This window comes from Motacilla alba, chromosome 3 (assembly GCF_015832195.1).
Source record: "Motacilla alba alba isolate MOTALB_02 chromosome 3, Motacilla_alba_V1.0_pri, whole genome shotgun sequence".
Lineage (NCBI taxonomy): Eukaryota > Metazoa > Chordata > Aves > Passeriformes > Motacillidae > Motacilla > Motacilla alba.
Genome location: NC_052018.1, coordinates 83,211,479 through 83,224,666, shown reverse-complemented (window position 1 = coordinate 83,224,666; position 13,188 = coordinate 83,211,479). Strand labels below are relative to the sequence as shown.

At 45.5% G+C, this 13,188-nt stretch overlaps 1 protein-coding gene across 5 annotated transcripts in view; it reads left to right on the top strand.

Moving 5' to 3' along the window:
* The window catches only part of MDGA1 (MAM domain containing glycosylphosphatidylinositol anchor 1), a 214,940-nt gene that overhangs the window by 84,559 nt on the left and 117,193 nt on the right, over positions 1-13,188 (top strand). For all 5 annotated transcript variants that reach the window (XR_005256310.1, XM_038131762.1, XM_038131761.1 and 2 more), the window contains exons 10-11: positions 7,922-8,191; positions 11,887-12,038. Coding sequence is in view for 4 of the 5 variants with exons in the window: in XM_038131762.1 (XP_037987690.1) it covers positions 7,922-8,191; positions 11,887-12,038 (422 nt within the window). In the remaining variant the exon portion in view is untranslated. The remainder of the gene's footprint in view (positions 1-7,921; positions 8,192-11,886; positions 12,039-13,188) is intronic.

Below are 13,188 nucleotides of genomic sequence, written 5' to 3'. Positions count from 1 at the left end.
TATTGGATTGATGCTTGGAATCAGCAGTCACCTCTGCCCAGTTGCTCCTTTGGTTGGGGATGCTCTCACCTCCAGGAGACAAGGGGGAATTCAGACAATTCCTTGTAGGAGGCAACCGCATTCTCTGGACATGAGCCCTGGTGGTGGCACTAATTGGACATTTCTTGGAGTCCAAAGACTTCTCAGTGTGTTTGCTATGGGCAATGTGCAGGCTGGTGCCTGTTTTCCTGCCCAGGTGAGCTCTGTTGTGGCGCGCAGCAGTTGGAGCACAGGAGGTGTCTCCTGTCCAAGAGCAGATACGCTGCCCAGGTTTCAGGTGTGTGTTAGACTCAGCTCACTGTTCAACTCATGAAACAAGGTGCACTGGGAGTTCATGAGACGTTCATAGGGAAGGGGGACTCTGGCCACCTCAATGCATTTGCTTCACTCTGCATTCATCCCACCTAGCAGAGCTGGGAGGGCTGGCATCCCTTAAGCTCCCTCTGCAGGTGCAGGACAGAGGCTCATATACCAGCTAGGAATTCCTGCCATCTGAATCATCCTCTGGAGATGTCCCTCTCACTTAATAGCCTTGGAGGAAGGTGGCATTCCTAAAATGAGTGTTTCAATGAATAAAAATATGATAAATTTGGGCTTTAAAGTCCTGCTTCAGCAAGCACCAGGTTTGCTGTCAAACTTGGGGAGGAGAGGTTATCAGTCCTTTCCCAAGTGTTCCAAACCTTTCTCAGGAATGTGGAGGGTCTGTACTGGGATGATGAACTTCATAGATTAGCTGTTTTCCCTCTATTTTCCCTTCTTTACACCCGGGGGATAGTACAGAGTTGATTACTAGGACATGAAAACACCTATGGGGAGGACTTGCAGTAGGCTTAAACTGCAGCAAGGGAATTAGGTTAGATGGCAAAAAAATTACTGATAAACTCTGAAGCAAGAGGAAAGATGTGGATTCTTTGTTTTGGAAAAACCTCATTTATTCTTTCTTGTGAGGTTGATTTTGGGGTTTTTTCTTTTCCTTAGTTTGCACTGGCAATGAGTTGCTTTATTCCCAGAACTGCCCAGCTGAGTAGCTCACCTATGAATTATTGAATAGTAAGATAACTGTTTCTCTGCCAAAAGTTAATGCATATAGGATGCTTTTGGGGAAAGAATATCATTGGTTGACTGTTAGTGAATGTTTGCATTTAAACTATTTATATGCTGTTGGGAGTGGCGTGTCCCTGCCAGCCCAATTTGTTAAACAGAGGCATGTAATAGCAGATGCATGGGTATGAGGTGACACCTTGTTATCTTGTAGAAGACAGGCAGAACCTGAGCGAAGCGTTGGTGGTCTGACACTGCTACACATGGGGGGGCTCTCCTCTTGTGGGTATGTGCGTGGGCAGGAGAATGAAGGCTGGGCAGATCCACCCTGGCTGTCATGCTGCCTCACCATGTTATAATTAGCAAACTTGGTTGTGAGCTAGAGAAAATATTTTCATGTTAGTCTGTGGGAAAAAAAAAAACCAAAACATTTAAGTTTGGGGTTATGCCATTGGTCTGGCAGTACTTGAAGGTATTAGTTTTGAAATGTCAACTCTCATCCTCTATATCTCTACAGTGAACAACCTGGGTGGTTGGGTGGTGTATGGGTGGGGGAAGGCTTAGCGGCATGCATTTCACATATAAATGTGTGTGTGTTTTCTGTACATGCAGCATCTTTTTCTACTTATCTTTTTCAGTTAGGGGAGTGTACTGTTTTAAAATGAGATGGTAGAAGGTAAGTGAGGCATGGGAATGAGGTGGCTTTACACTGCAGAAGAATACTTGTCTTTGTAGCATCTTGTTAGTGTGAATTAATTGGGCAGTGAGTCTGAGTGGAATTCCAGCATGTCTGGGACAGATCTTTCTTTGAGGAGGCATATCTGTGAGGCTAAAGGTCTGGAAATTCCCACCCAGGATGGACTTTTTTCAAAGCACTCTGTGAAGCGAGCAAGGGGTCTCATGTATTAATCAGCACAGTTCATCATGCAGAAGAGGAAATCCTTTAGTAAATCCCTCTTTATTAATAGGTGAAGACTGGTTGAGCTAATTGGCTTGGAAAGTTCAGGGAAGAGGAAAGCAGAAAAGCTGGTAGTGAATACATTTCATTTGCTCTTCTTTTAAAAGCAGTCAACTAGCACAGAACTAAGCATTCTCTGAGCCCTGCCTCTTCAGACCCTGCACTTGTCTAGCAGAAAATTTACTCAAACAAATTTGTTTTCTTGGAAATAACAATATTTGCAACTTGGCTTTCAAGTACTATGCAAAAACCACACGTTTTATCTCCCAATACATGGAGAGACTGAAGTGCAAAGGCAAAAGTCACATAAGACAACAGAATGAGATTTGGCTTTTAGCTGAAACAGGTTGAGCAAGCCTTCTCCCTTCTTCTAACTACTCAATTATCTATTAAACAAGCATATGAGACTGGGCTTGTAAATATGGGGTGAATATTTGTCTCCACATGGAAAACTGTTTGTGCCTAATATGTGTTCCTAGGGTGTGGGGTGTAGGTGCAGTTTCAAGGAACAGAATTGCTCAGTTGTGGTTTCCCATTCTTGTGACAATAAAAGAGCTTCCCTCTTGTTCAGGTAGAGAGTTCTGGTCTCTCCTAGAGCTGAAACCATGGAGTTTTCTTCCTGTTGTGAGAAATGGGTCGCAGTATCTTTGCTGTCTGTGATATCTTTATTACCCCAGGTTGTGGGGCCGGGGGTTGGAAAAGGGAGGCATTCTTTGCTGAGCTAGCTTTGGCTGTCTAGAGAAGAGCATCCAGCAGTCTGCAAAAGGATACCTATAAGAAATTAAATGGATGCTGGATAGATTCATATAGATCTTATAAGGTCCAAATAGCTGCCTGTGCTGATTTGCTTTCTAGAGAAAAATGACTTCCTGTTGTCATTAGCTTCTTTGGATAACGAGACACAGCTAAGAATTGTAACTAACCACTGTGTGCAGTCTTCCATGACAGGTTATCTGTGTGTTGTTTGCAATGTTAATCCTATGAATGGGTGGTCAGTTGGGTCTCACGAAGGGGCATGGTGAAGACCAAAGTCAGGAGTCCCACTGGTGCTGTGATGCATGGCTAAGCTTTGAGGTAGTCAGTCAGTAGGGTAGGATGAGAGCTGATAAATTGAGAGCTGGATGAGAGCTGAAATTAAGCAGCTTTCTAATTTAGCACAGCTTGCTATTTTCATCACTTGTGTTACGTACTGGAGAGGGTGTTTCTCACAGACAACAAAGACTGGGCTAAGAGTGGAAGGACCAGGATATGGGTCCCCATATGGAAGGTATAGTGAAGGTGACAATGAAGGACTCCTGCACTGCTTTTTTCTGCTCTCTGTGTGTGTGACCTTGATTAGGGAATCTTTCTCTTCATGCTTCTCCTTTTCCCCAAGACATTGCTGTGCTGTGGTGCTATTTGCAGCAGAGGAAGTGTTGTGGGAAGTAAATTCCTGTAGCAAAGTAAGAATGGAGCAGCCCATGGCAGCTGCACACACTAGCAGTACATTGCTGGCAGCTCACCACCCACAGAGATGGCTGTTGTCAGCTGTACACGGCTACATGGGGGACAAGGCTGCTTGTGAGTCAGAAAGCAGATTATGAGAGAGCTCCCTAGCTCTGACAACCTTTCCAAAACAAGCCAGCATTTGAGATTTGATCAGGTTATGCTATTCACTGTTACCAAATTGCAGTGGGGAAGCAGAATTTGCCTGTCTTGCATAGTAGTATTGTCCTGTGATGTCTAGGATGTTCAACCTTCTTAGTTATTCCCTGAACAATTTGTGTGAGGTCCATTCTCTCAGTGCTCCCCTGTTCTGCAGATCCTGGTTTGTCTTTAGGCTTGTCACTGATTTCTGTGCATGAGTCCACTTCAACGGGAGCCTTTCTTTGCCTTTCATCCATACTGGATTGAGCAGCCTCATGACAAAATTGCCAGTTTCTATTTTAAGGGAATTTTTTTTTTTCTATCTACCTCACAAGTAAAAAGCTTCAAAGTACATCTCTGCTATCCTGGTATGCTCTGACTTCATCACTGGTGAAGGAAACATCTCTGCCTTCTGGAGGCATCTGAATTTGATGGGAACCTGCAGCAATCTGGCAGCATTGCAAGGGCCAAGTATCCCTTGCTAAGCTGTGCCCAAGAAGGACAGCACAATGACAGTGAAAGGAGAGACTGGTCTCTCCATTGAGCTCTTGTAAGGAAAAGCCCTAGTTTAGTTTTACCCTTTCTCAAGACTAAAAGTAAAACAGACTTAAACTAAGCAGACCATAACTCTAAACTGTGAGAAGGCACTTCTCGCTCACCTAGCAGGATAAGCATTTCCGTTGTGGTTATTTCCAGTAAAACTAAGAAAATAAGAGGTTGTTGGGACACAAAGCAACACTCCTTGGTGCTTGACATCTTGCTGTTGTACTTCCCTCATGGCAGCCTTTCATCACTGTGAGCAACATTAGCTTACCAGCCCTTTGGTGCAGAGCATCTGCTCTGGCTCACAGTGAGAGCTGCCTGCAGCCCAGCTTTGCTTTAGGGTGCCTGGCACACTGGAGTAGGTCGCCTGTGTTCGTCTCATTGAAATTGCTCCTAACTAGCAAATTCACAAAGGCAGAGCGCCCTGCCTTGTGTTTCACAGCAGTGGCATCTTAACAAGGTTGGTGGAGGACCCTCACTTCAACACTGCCTCTTTACTCGTGTCATCACTGCTGTTGCCAGCAAGCTCTTCTAGAGTTAAGCTGTGTGCTGAGAGAGAACAGTGATTGTCTATAATTGTTTGCTGTGTTTCTTGCCAGGGGATCCTGAAGTTCTCTATGTGCACAGAGGTTTTTTTACCTTCTGGAAGCCTAGCAACTTGCTGCCTGCAGTGTGGAGGCTGCTTAAAAGAGCACTTCTGATACAGGTGCTGGATTTCAAGGGAGATACAGGAAGGCATTTGAGGAGCCTCTGGATGAGGACTCACCTTTGGAACTGGGCTAAAAACTTAAAGAGCATCACAGCAGCTTAGCAAGCCAGAATAGCCAAATACAACTTCCTTATAGCCAGCAGAAATGCTGCTTCCCTGTGAGTATAAGCACCTTGAAAATCATTATCCTTTTTGCAGCTCCCTAAAGGTGTCTGTGCAGGGCTCATATCACAGGTCTCTCCACCAAGACAGCCCCCATGTCAGGTGTACCGGAGCTGTTCAGTTCCTAGTTCTGGGGAGTAGCAGCACCAGCTCATTTAAACAAACCTTCTTTTGCCTTTAAGCCAGGGGAAAAGAACAGAAACAGAAAAGGCTGTGTTGTTAGCAGTGAGGTTTTATGGACTGAATCCCTGCCTTCATGGTGAGTCTGCCTTTTGTGTTTAACCTCCTTGAACAAGTGTGAGCTCCCCACTAGGCACTGGAGGCCAGAGCTGATGTCTGGCTCTGTAATTGCTGTTGACCTTCCTTTGTTTTCATATCAATTGGGAACCTTGGGGAATAACTGATCCTTGGTGTAGGTCTCTATACTTTGTAGTGATGGGATAACCTGCTTCAGCTCTCCCTCCAGGAAACCCAGGAGCTCCAGGACTACCTGCAGAGTTAATATTCGTTGGGTGTTTTCTAATGCAAGAGACAAGAGGAGAAAATATAATCAATATTTAATTGATAGACACTTTCAGACATTCCCTTTGCAAGACTGTAACGTAGTCCTGGAGGCTGTCCCAGTGCAAATCAAGTAAATCCCATTTTCCAGCTGAAGAAGATTAAATATCTTCTGCATCCTTGGCTGCCCTGCTGTTCCAATGACCTAAGGAAGCCTCTGGAGCATCCAAGCCCTATTCCTCTGTGACCCTTTACCAGCCCCAGACACTCCCACAGTGAGGCCCAAGAGGGCACTTTCCTTGCAGCACATCCTTGCAGGTGACACTTTGTCCAGTTTCAAACATTTTCCTCTGTCCAAGCCCCATACCTGGCACAGTTAGATTCAGTGAGGGAAGCTGCTTTCCAACCCCTCTCTCCTCCCCAGGAGACAGACTGCTCTGAGTACATCTGAAGTGGCTGTGCCATTTTTTTGAACCTTCCTTTTTGTCTTCTCTCCCCTTTTTCTCTTTCTTTTCCCTATATCACCAGCCGGCCTAGATTATAATGTGAGACCCCACTGGCTTCAATTAAGGATCAGATGTGACTGAAGAAATGGGATAGCAGCTAGGGATGGAGATGATACATGCATGGCACTAGGTCTAATCAAACAACTTCTCACATTATTCTCACTGTGAGGTGGGAGACGTGTGAGCCAAAGGCAAGTCAGCACTCGAAGCACTCGCAGAGACACATCCCCAGGAAAGCCATCCATAATGAGCTGACCGTGCCACTCAGCACGGCTGCCTCAGCTCAGGCAAGGGCTGCTTTTAATCCACCCAAGCGCTGCAAAGGGCCCAAAGACTTAGAGTTGAGAACAAGGTACCTTGAAAACAATCAGCCACATCAAACAAAGGCTGTCAGGTGGAAGGGATGATGGGGATGATTGTATACGGGATACCCACAGATGCATTTGTGCCCCCCAGAGATGGGACACTGCATCCCGACATGTGGGACAGTGCATGCAGCACCTTCATCTGTGGTGAAGATAGAGATGTCACTGGTGTCACAGAGCTGTTGGGTCTTGCTAGGGTCAGGCTATGGGAGGAGACTGGTTTGCTGAAGCCATTCCCAGCATAGCTCTGTTCAGGGCAGCAGGGATGCAGAGTGACCCATGGTTGTTGGTGGACCTGTGTCTGTGGCACTGCAGATGCTGGGTGTTGTATGTTTTTGGGCCTGGCTGTGCTTGGCAACTCTGTGGACCTTTAGAGGAGGCAGATGCTCTGTTGATCTCTAGGGCATAGAAACTGTGGAAGAGCACTTGCTTTGAACCTGGAGAAGGTCAGCTGTGATTGTGCTGAAACTGCTATAAATCAGTTCTCCCTCTTACATTCAGACTAACAGCTGTTTTGTGTTCAGGAAGCTTTTTTCATTTTAGATGGAGAGCTTCTGTTTATCCCCATGCTGTAATGTTTTAATTAAGAGTTTATTGCAAGTGAAACATGTCTATCAGAGACAGTGGGGATTTAAGTCCTCTCTCATTGCATTAAATAAGGAATAACCCAAACAGTACCAATCTGACTTTCTCCTTGCTGTGCCGCAACCATGCCCAAATCATGAGGTTCCCACAAATTTTTACAAGTACTAAAGAAGTGCAAAAGACATAGTAGTCTCCCTTTGCTAAGGAGGTGAGCACACATCACCATTCCCATTCTCACACTACTGGCAGAGAAGCTGACATGGATAGATGTGACTCACCTCCCAACATCAGGGAATTGTTGCTAGAGATAAAAATAGGACCCAGAGTCCCTGTAGCCAGTCTGTGATGTGTTGTATTGATGTATTTGGGAGGGGCCCTCCAAAACACCTTCAGGTCTGTGGGGAGAGCCGGTGCAGATCCCTCCATCTAAACACAGTGTCCTTGATAACCCTGCCAAACATTGACACGAAGAAATGACCGCTTGGGAACTTACCTGCCTGCTCAGGGAGTGTATTTTGTGCTGTATAACAGGACCAGTCATTCTGATTAGATCTGAGGATTGAATCCAAACCGTGATACAGCTGCTGGTGCTGCACTTCTCACATGAGAGAGCAGAGCTTGGTAGCTCCTCCAAGCAGTGCTCAGTGTGGGATGAGTACTTGCTAAAGGTTATCCCTACCTCATAAGTGGGAGAGAGGTAGAATGTGGCCCCAGTCCAGTCAGAAGGGAATGTCAGATGACTGTTGCTTTTGGTGTGATGGATCTTGGCTTCAACCCCTTGGAAATCATAGGTACCTGTCTTGTCAGAACTGCTTGGGGTGACCGTGCTGGGTGAGGCAGCTGCTCCCTGATGGCATCCCTGTCTGTTGCTCTGTTGGGTCTCCAGTCCCTCCCGTGGTGGAGCCAGCTTTCCAGGACGTACGACAGGGCATGGGGCACAGCGTCACCCTGCGCTGCACCATGCTCAAGGGCAGCCCCATGAAGGTGGCCACCTCCGTCTGGCGCTTCAATGGGAGCCTCCTGGCGCAGCCCCTGGCAGAGCAGCAGGACTACTCGGAGCTCAAGGTGGACAGCGTCAGCCGGGAGACCAGCGGGAGCTACGAGTGCAGCATCTCCAATGACGTGGGGGTCTCCACCTGCCTCTTCCAGGTGTCTGGTAAGTCAAAGAATGCACGTCAGAGCAAGCTGTTGGATGGGGTCATGTATGGATGCAGGGGACCCCCAGCCAGGGAGTAATGTGTTCTGAGTCCATGATTCAGGAGGCTGAACAATTGCTTTATTAAGCTATATTATATTGCACTAATACTATTCTATAACTATAGAAAGAGATACTATACTAAAGAGATACGCAAGGAAACCCTGTGACTGTCTGGAGACAGCCATGACACAGCTTTGACCTAATTGGCCAATTAAGCCAAACAACCATCACCTTCGGTAAACAATCTCCATAACACATTCCACATGTGCCACACAACAGGAGCAGCAAGTACAGATAAGAATTGTTTTCTCTTCTTCTCTGAGCTTCTCACTGCCTCTCCCAGGAAAAATCCTGGGAGAGAGAATTATGTCTCTCTCTGTTCAGAGAAATATCACAGTCATGGGAAGCTTGCTCCTCATAAACTGGTGCCACTACAGTGCCTCTATTGCCTCCTCTGTGCCCAGCATCCTGTTCAGGAGGAATAATTTTCCTTAAGCCAGCAGGGAAATCTATCTCCATCATTCAGGCAGATGGACCTGGAGCAGCTAAGTGCTACCCCCTGATAGATTTTAGCAGTGTTTCACCACTTACAGGACTTAAACTCAAGGCCACAATCAGCTTTCAAGCTTGGACAACCTGTATCATCGAAGTGAAAAGCTCTGTACATCCCTCCAAAAGGCTCCAAACCATCTGATTTCCTCTTTAAAAGCAAACAAACAAAGAAACAAAAAATGTATTATGTATTCCTGTGTCTTCTCTATGACTCCTGTCTGTCTGTGTCTCACAGTGCTTTCTAGACAAAACATGAGCTGGGAATGGTCACTAGTACACAGTGGATTTGCTGCTCACAGTTTTCTTTGAATCCATCACCCACTGTAACAGGCCTCCTCCGCAGCACCTGCAGCTGCACAGAGGGATGGCAGACTTACAGCATCTAAAACTGCACAGCTGACCTGGTCCCTCCAGCTGATCATTAAATCTGCTTTTCCCATGACCCCAGAACTGACTTGGGCACAATATTCTAGAAGAGCTTCCCCATGAAGTTGCCTTAATAAGCAATAAATTCAGTCCAAATACTCAGGTTTGAGCCCAGGGCAAATTTATAATACTTTTCAAGCCTGGGTTGAAAAAAATGAGAATGAGTAACATCCAGAGAGGCCTGATTTTGAAGCAGGCCTTTCCTAGGGTTTGGGAAAGCTCAGGTATGCTGTAACTCTGGGATGCTTACAGAAATGGGGGAACCAAAACTACTTTACTATTTGGGTCCCTTTTCAGGACCTTGCTCTCACCCCTTGAGATTTCCTGGCATTCGTCTCGCAGTGAATTTTGCTTAAAAGCTTTGGCCCTCTGTACCCCCTCTACCCTTTTCATATGCTTGTAACTCTCATGTCACTAAGTGATACCAAACCACATCCCTCTATGAGCCATCACAGAAAACTGCATCCCTGTCAAGCCCGGGAATGCTCACTAGTGGCAGCAACAAATGCATATTGGCACCCAGTGTGCCATGCTGTGCCTGAGATAAGATCCCCTCAGCAGAAAGTAAGATTGATGCCTAGAGAGCGCTGATCAGGAAAGCAGCAAGCCTTTATTTTTCCTGCATCCCTTCTCCTTTTCCAAGACATTGATATCTGATTGTAGCTGTTCAACTCCAGACATCTCTGCCTGTGTCCTGGACAGTTACAAATTAATTAGACCTTCTGAGCCTGTAGAGCAACCTGAAAAATATTCCAGTGACTAGACTGCTCTACTTGGACTCAGGATTGCTGGAATTTTAATTCCCATCAGCCACAGCCTTCCTATATGAGCAGAGAAGGTGGCATGATCTCTTTTTTTTCTGTTTCTTCTCTGTGGAAAAAAATACCATAAACCTTCCTATGCAACAGAAAGGGACTCATTTTTGACTGTGGGGCGTTCAGGTGCACTGAAAATACCATACATGTATCTGACCAGGATGGGATTATTTTCTTCTATGGATGAGTGATTAGCTTTCCAAAATGTTTTGGAAGGATAGTGAAACATCCCACCCATTCCTCTTGAGGAAGTTACCAGGGCAGCCCATACTGCTCATCATCTGCTCCCTCACTAGCCACAAGCACAGAAGAACCTCAAAGAGAGATGTGGATAATCTTCAGCTCTTCCCATCAGCTGTAAGCAAAAGACAAAACTTTCCAGCAGTAGTAAAAGCTTCCAGAAGGAAGCTCTGAAAGTATTTTGATATGCAGCATTTCTATCAAAAAGCGCTTGTTTTTTCTAGCTTCTATTTCTATCTTGGAGTCAATTAATAATGAATTAATATCATGCAAGATGATGATTATCATCAGTTCTGATTTTATTTCGAAATCCATTATAAAGCTTGACTTCCATAGTCAATACAAGTTGAATAAGCAGCAATTAGTCTCTGAGGTAGTTCTGAACTTCTTGCTTGCGCAAAAATTCAAGTCAATAAAAATAATAAGAGAAAAAGGACTTGGAAATAAATATCAATATTATACATCTGAGTTCATAAAAAATAAACATTGAATCCTGTCGAGCCTAATTATAACCACACAGAATGGCAGAGCCGGTGATTCAAGTGGAAAGGTGCAGCAGACACCCTGAGGAGATGGTGTTTATTCCTGTTCTGCTCTCCAGCATCCCTTGCTGCTCAGGCATCTTTCTGGTCTCTCCTGGTTCAGACTGGACCTGAACCCAAACACCTGAGCTTTCATTCAGGTCCAACTCCTGCCTGGCTCAGCACAGGACCTGGCAAAAATTGAAGTTCACTGGGTGAAATGATTGTAATTTCAAATAGGGCAAAACCAGTTGTGGGTAAGACCTCAAGTTGCCTGTGCTCCATGTGCATTAGTCCTCCAGCTGCTGGGCTGCATGGCAGGAGCCTTCAAATTCTGTTTGGTCATGAATCAGGACAGAAACTGCTGGGGAAATGACAGGTAGTCCCTTCTTCTCTGAACTGCTCATTTTCTCTCTGGTATGTCTCTTCTGTGTTTCCCTTCTCCTGCTGCACTTTGTTTTTAAGGAGAGACATGGGTTTGAAAAAGGCATCTCCGCCCCTGCCAAAGCTCCCACTGCTTTTACCCAGGCTGAGGTCGTGTCCTCTTTGCTGCCGAGTTGACTGTTGTGTTACAAAGAGGCTGGAGCACTGTGCTGCCAAGGCAGGGGAAATGCAGAAGGAGCAAGGTCTCCTTTTTAATGCCATGGTCTCTGTGTGATAAATAACACTTTCCCCGTGACCTACTGGCCAAATGATCTTTCCTCAGGGTTTGTTAGCAGGAGTCTCTGTAAAGCAGCAGATGAAACGGGAGAAATGCCAGTTTAAAGCTGTTACTTCAATCTAAACTACAAAGCAAGAGAGAAAAGATTAGAGTTGGTTCCAGCTGGAGAACTGAAGTTGTTCCCACCTTCTCAGGTGCTGGTCATGTCCCACTGGTGTTGCAGGGCTGCTAATCCTCCCAACAGTTTAGGCTGTGAAAGCAGTAGTGATTCACAGAAACCAGTGGCACATTTGTGCAAAGTAAACATTGTGTTAGAGGCAGGTCGATAAGCTGGGTGAGTGGAGCTCTTCCACTCTCACCACATCTCTTTGTAATTTTTGTTCCCCTTGATCCCACTCTTTTACTTTCCTCCCTCTTTTTTCTTTTTTTCCCCTCCAGCAAAAGCTTATAGCCCAGAGTTTTACTATGACACTCCCAACCCCACCTTGAGCCAGAAGCAATCCAAGAATTACTCTTACGTCTTGCAGTGGACCCAGAAGGAGCCTGATGCTGTGGATCCCATCCTCAAGTACCGCCTGGAAGTCCGGCAGGTAAGGTCTGCTCTCCTGGAGCCCCAGCATATGGCCTTTCAGGAGGCAATTACACCAATATTGTCCTGCTGATTAAGAGCTGAAAGTGATGAAATTGGCAGATCCTGATGGTCTTGCACCTTCCCCACTGAATGGAATAAACAGGGCAAGTGCACGGCTCGGTGTTAATTTTTACCTCTGGGGTTGGGTACAATCGAGGTCTTTCAAAGCCCTGTGGCCCCAGCTGGGCTGTTCATGCTCAATGTTTTGAATGGGGTTTAAGTGGGAACAATGCCTTAGAGTCATTAGTTGGTGTAGATTTTGTAGGTCAAAGATTCAAACGAGTGGAATTCCATCCTCCTCACTCGCATGGAAAAAAGGGAATAAGCTGAAGAGCTCTCCAGGCAGGAACTGCAGGAAAAAGTCAATGGCTGTTTGTGTTGCAGAAGGGCTTTTATCCTGTCACACCAACCAAGCTATTTGGATTGTATGAACTCTGCAGGCGAAGAAAAGTGGGTTTCAAGGTTTCTGAGTTTGAAGGAAAATCATACTGGGGGTTGGGAGCTGGGGTAGAGAATTGAGTGAAATCTGAAGACATCACTGGTTGGAGAAGGTTAGGGAAAAGAGTTTGATGTTTTTAAAGAGTACATTATCTTAGCAGGATTGCCAGGTGCTTCCATCCATGCCCAGCAAAGCGCCCGCATTCAACATTTTTCAAAAATGGGGACACGTAAAATTGGTGGTTCGTGCCATTCACTGGTAGCTGAGAAGCAAATGCATTTTGCAAGGAAAATTTTGTTTACTGTAGATAGAAAACAAAATAATTAAAAAGATTCAAATGTCTCTTTTCTCTAGTTCTGCACAGTAGGCTCCAGTTTTATGTCTCCATTTGATTGTGAGCTCTCTGGGGTGGGACAGCCTTTGTTTGTTACTCACACCGTATGGAGCACGTTGTCAGTACTTAATAATAATACAGGACCCGGGGGAGCCTCTAATAATGAAGGCAGTTTGTCATAGTAGATCTTCCCTCTGAGCCAAGTTTTGCTATTATCAGCACTGCAACTCAATGAACAAATTTGTGGGTTTTATCCTTCTCCAGTAAGTTGAGTTTTTTTCCTTTTTGCACAGTGTCTAAAAGTAATCTTGGTTCTATCCTTCATTGAGCTCCTAC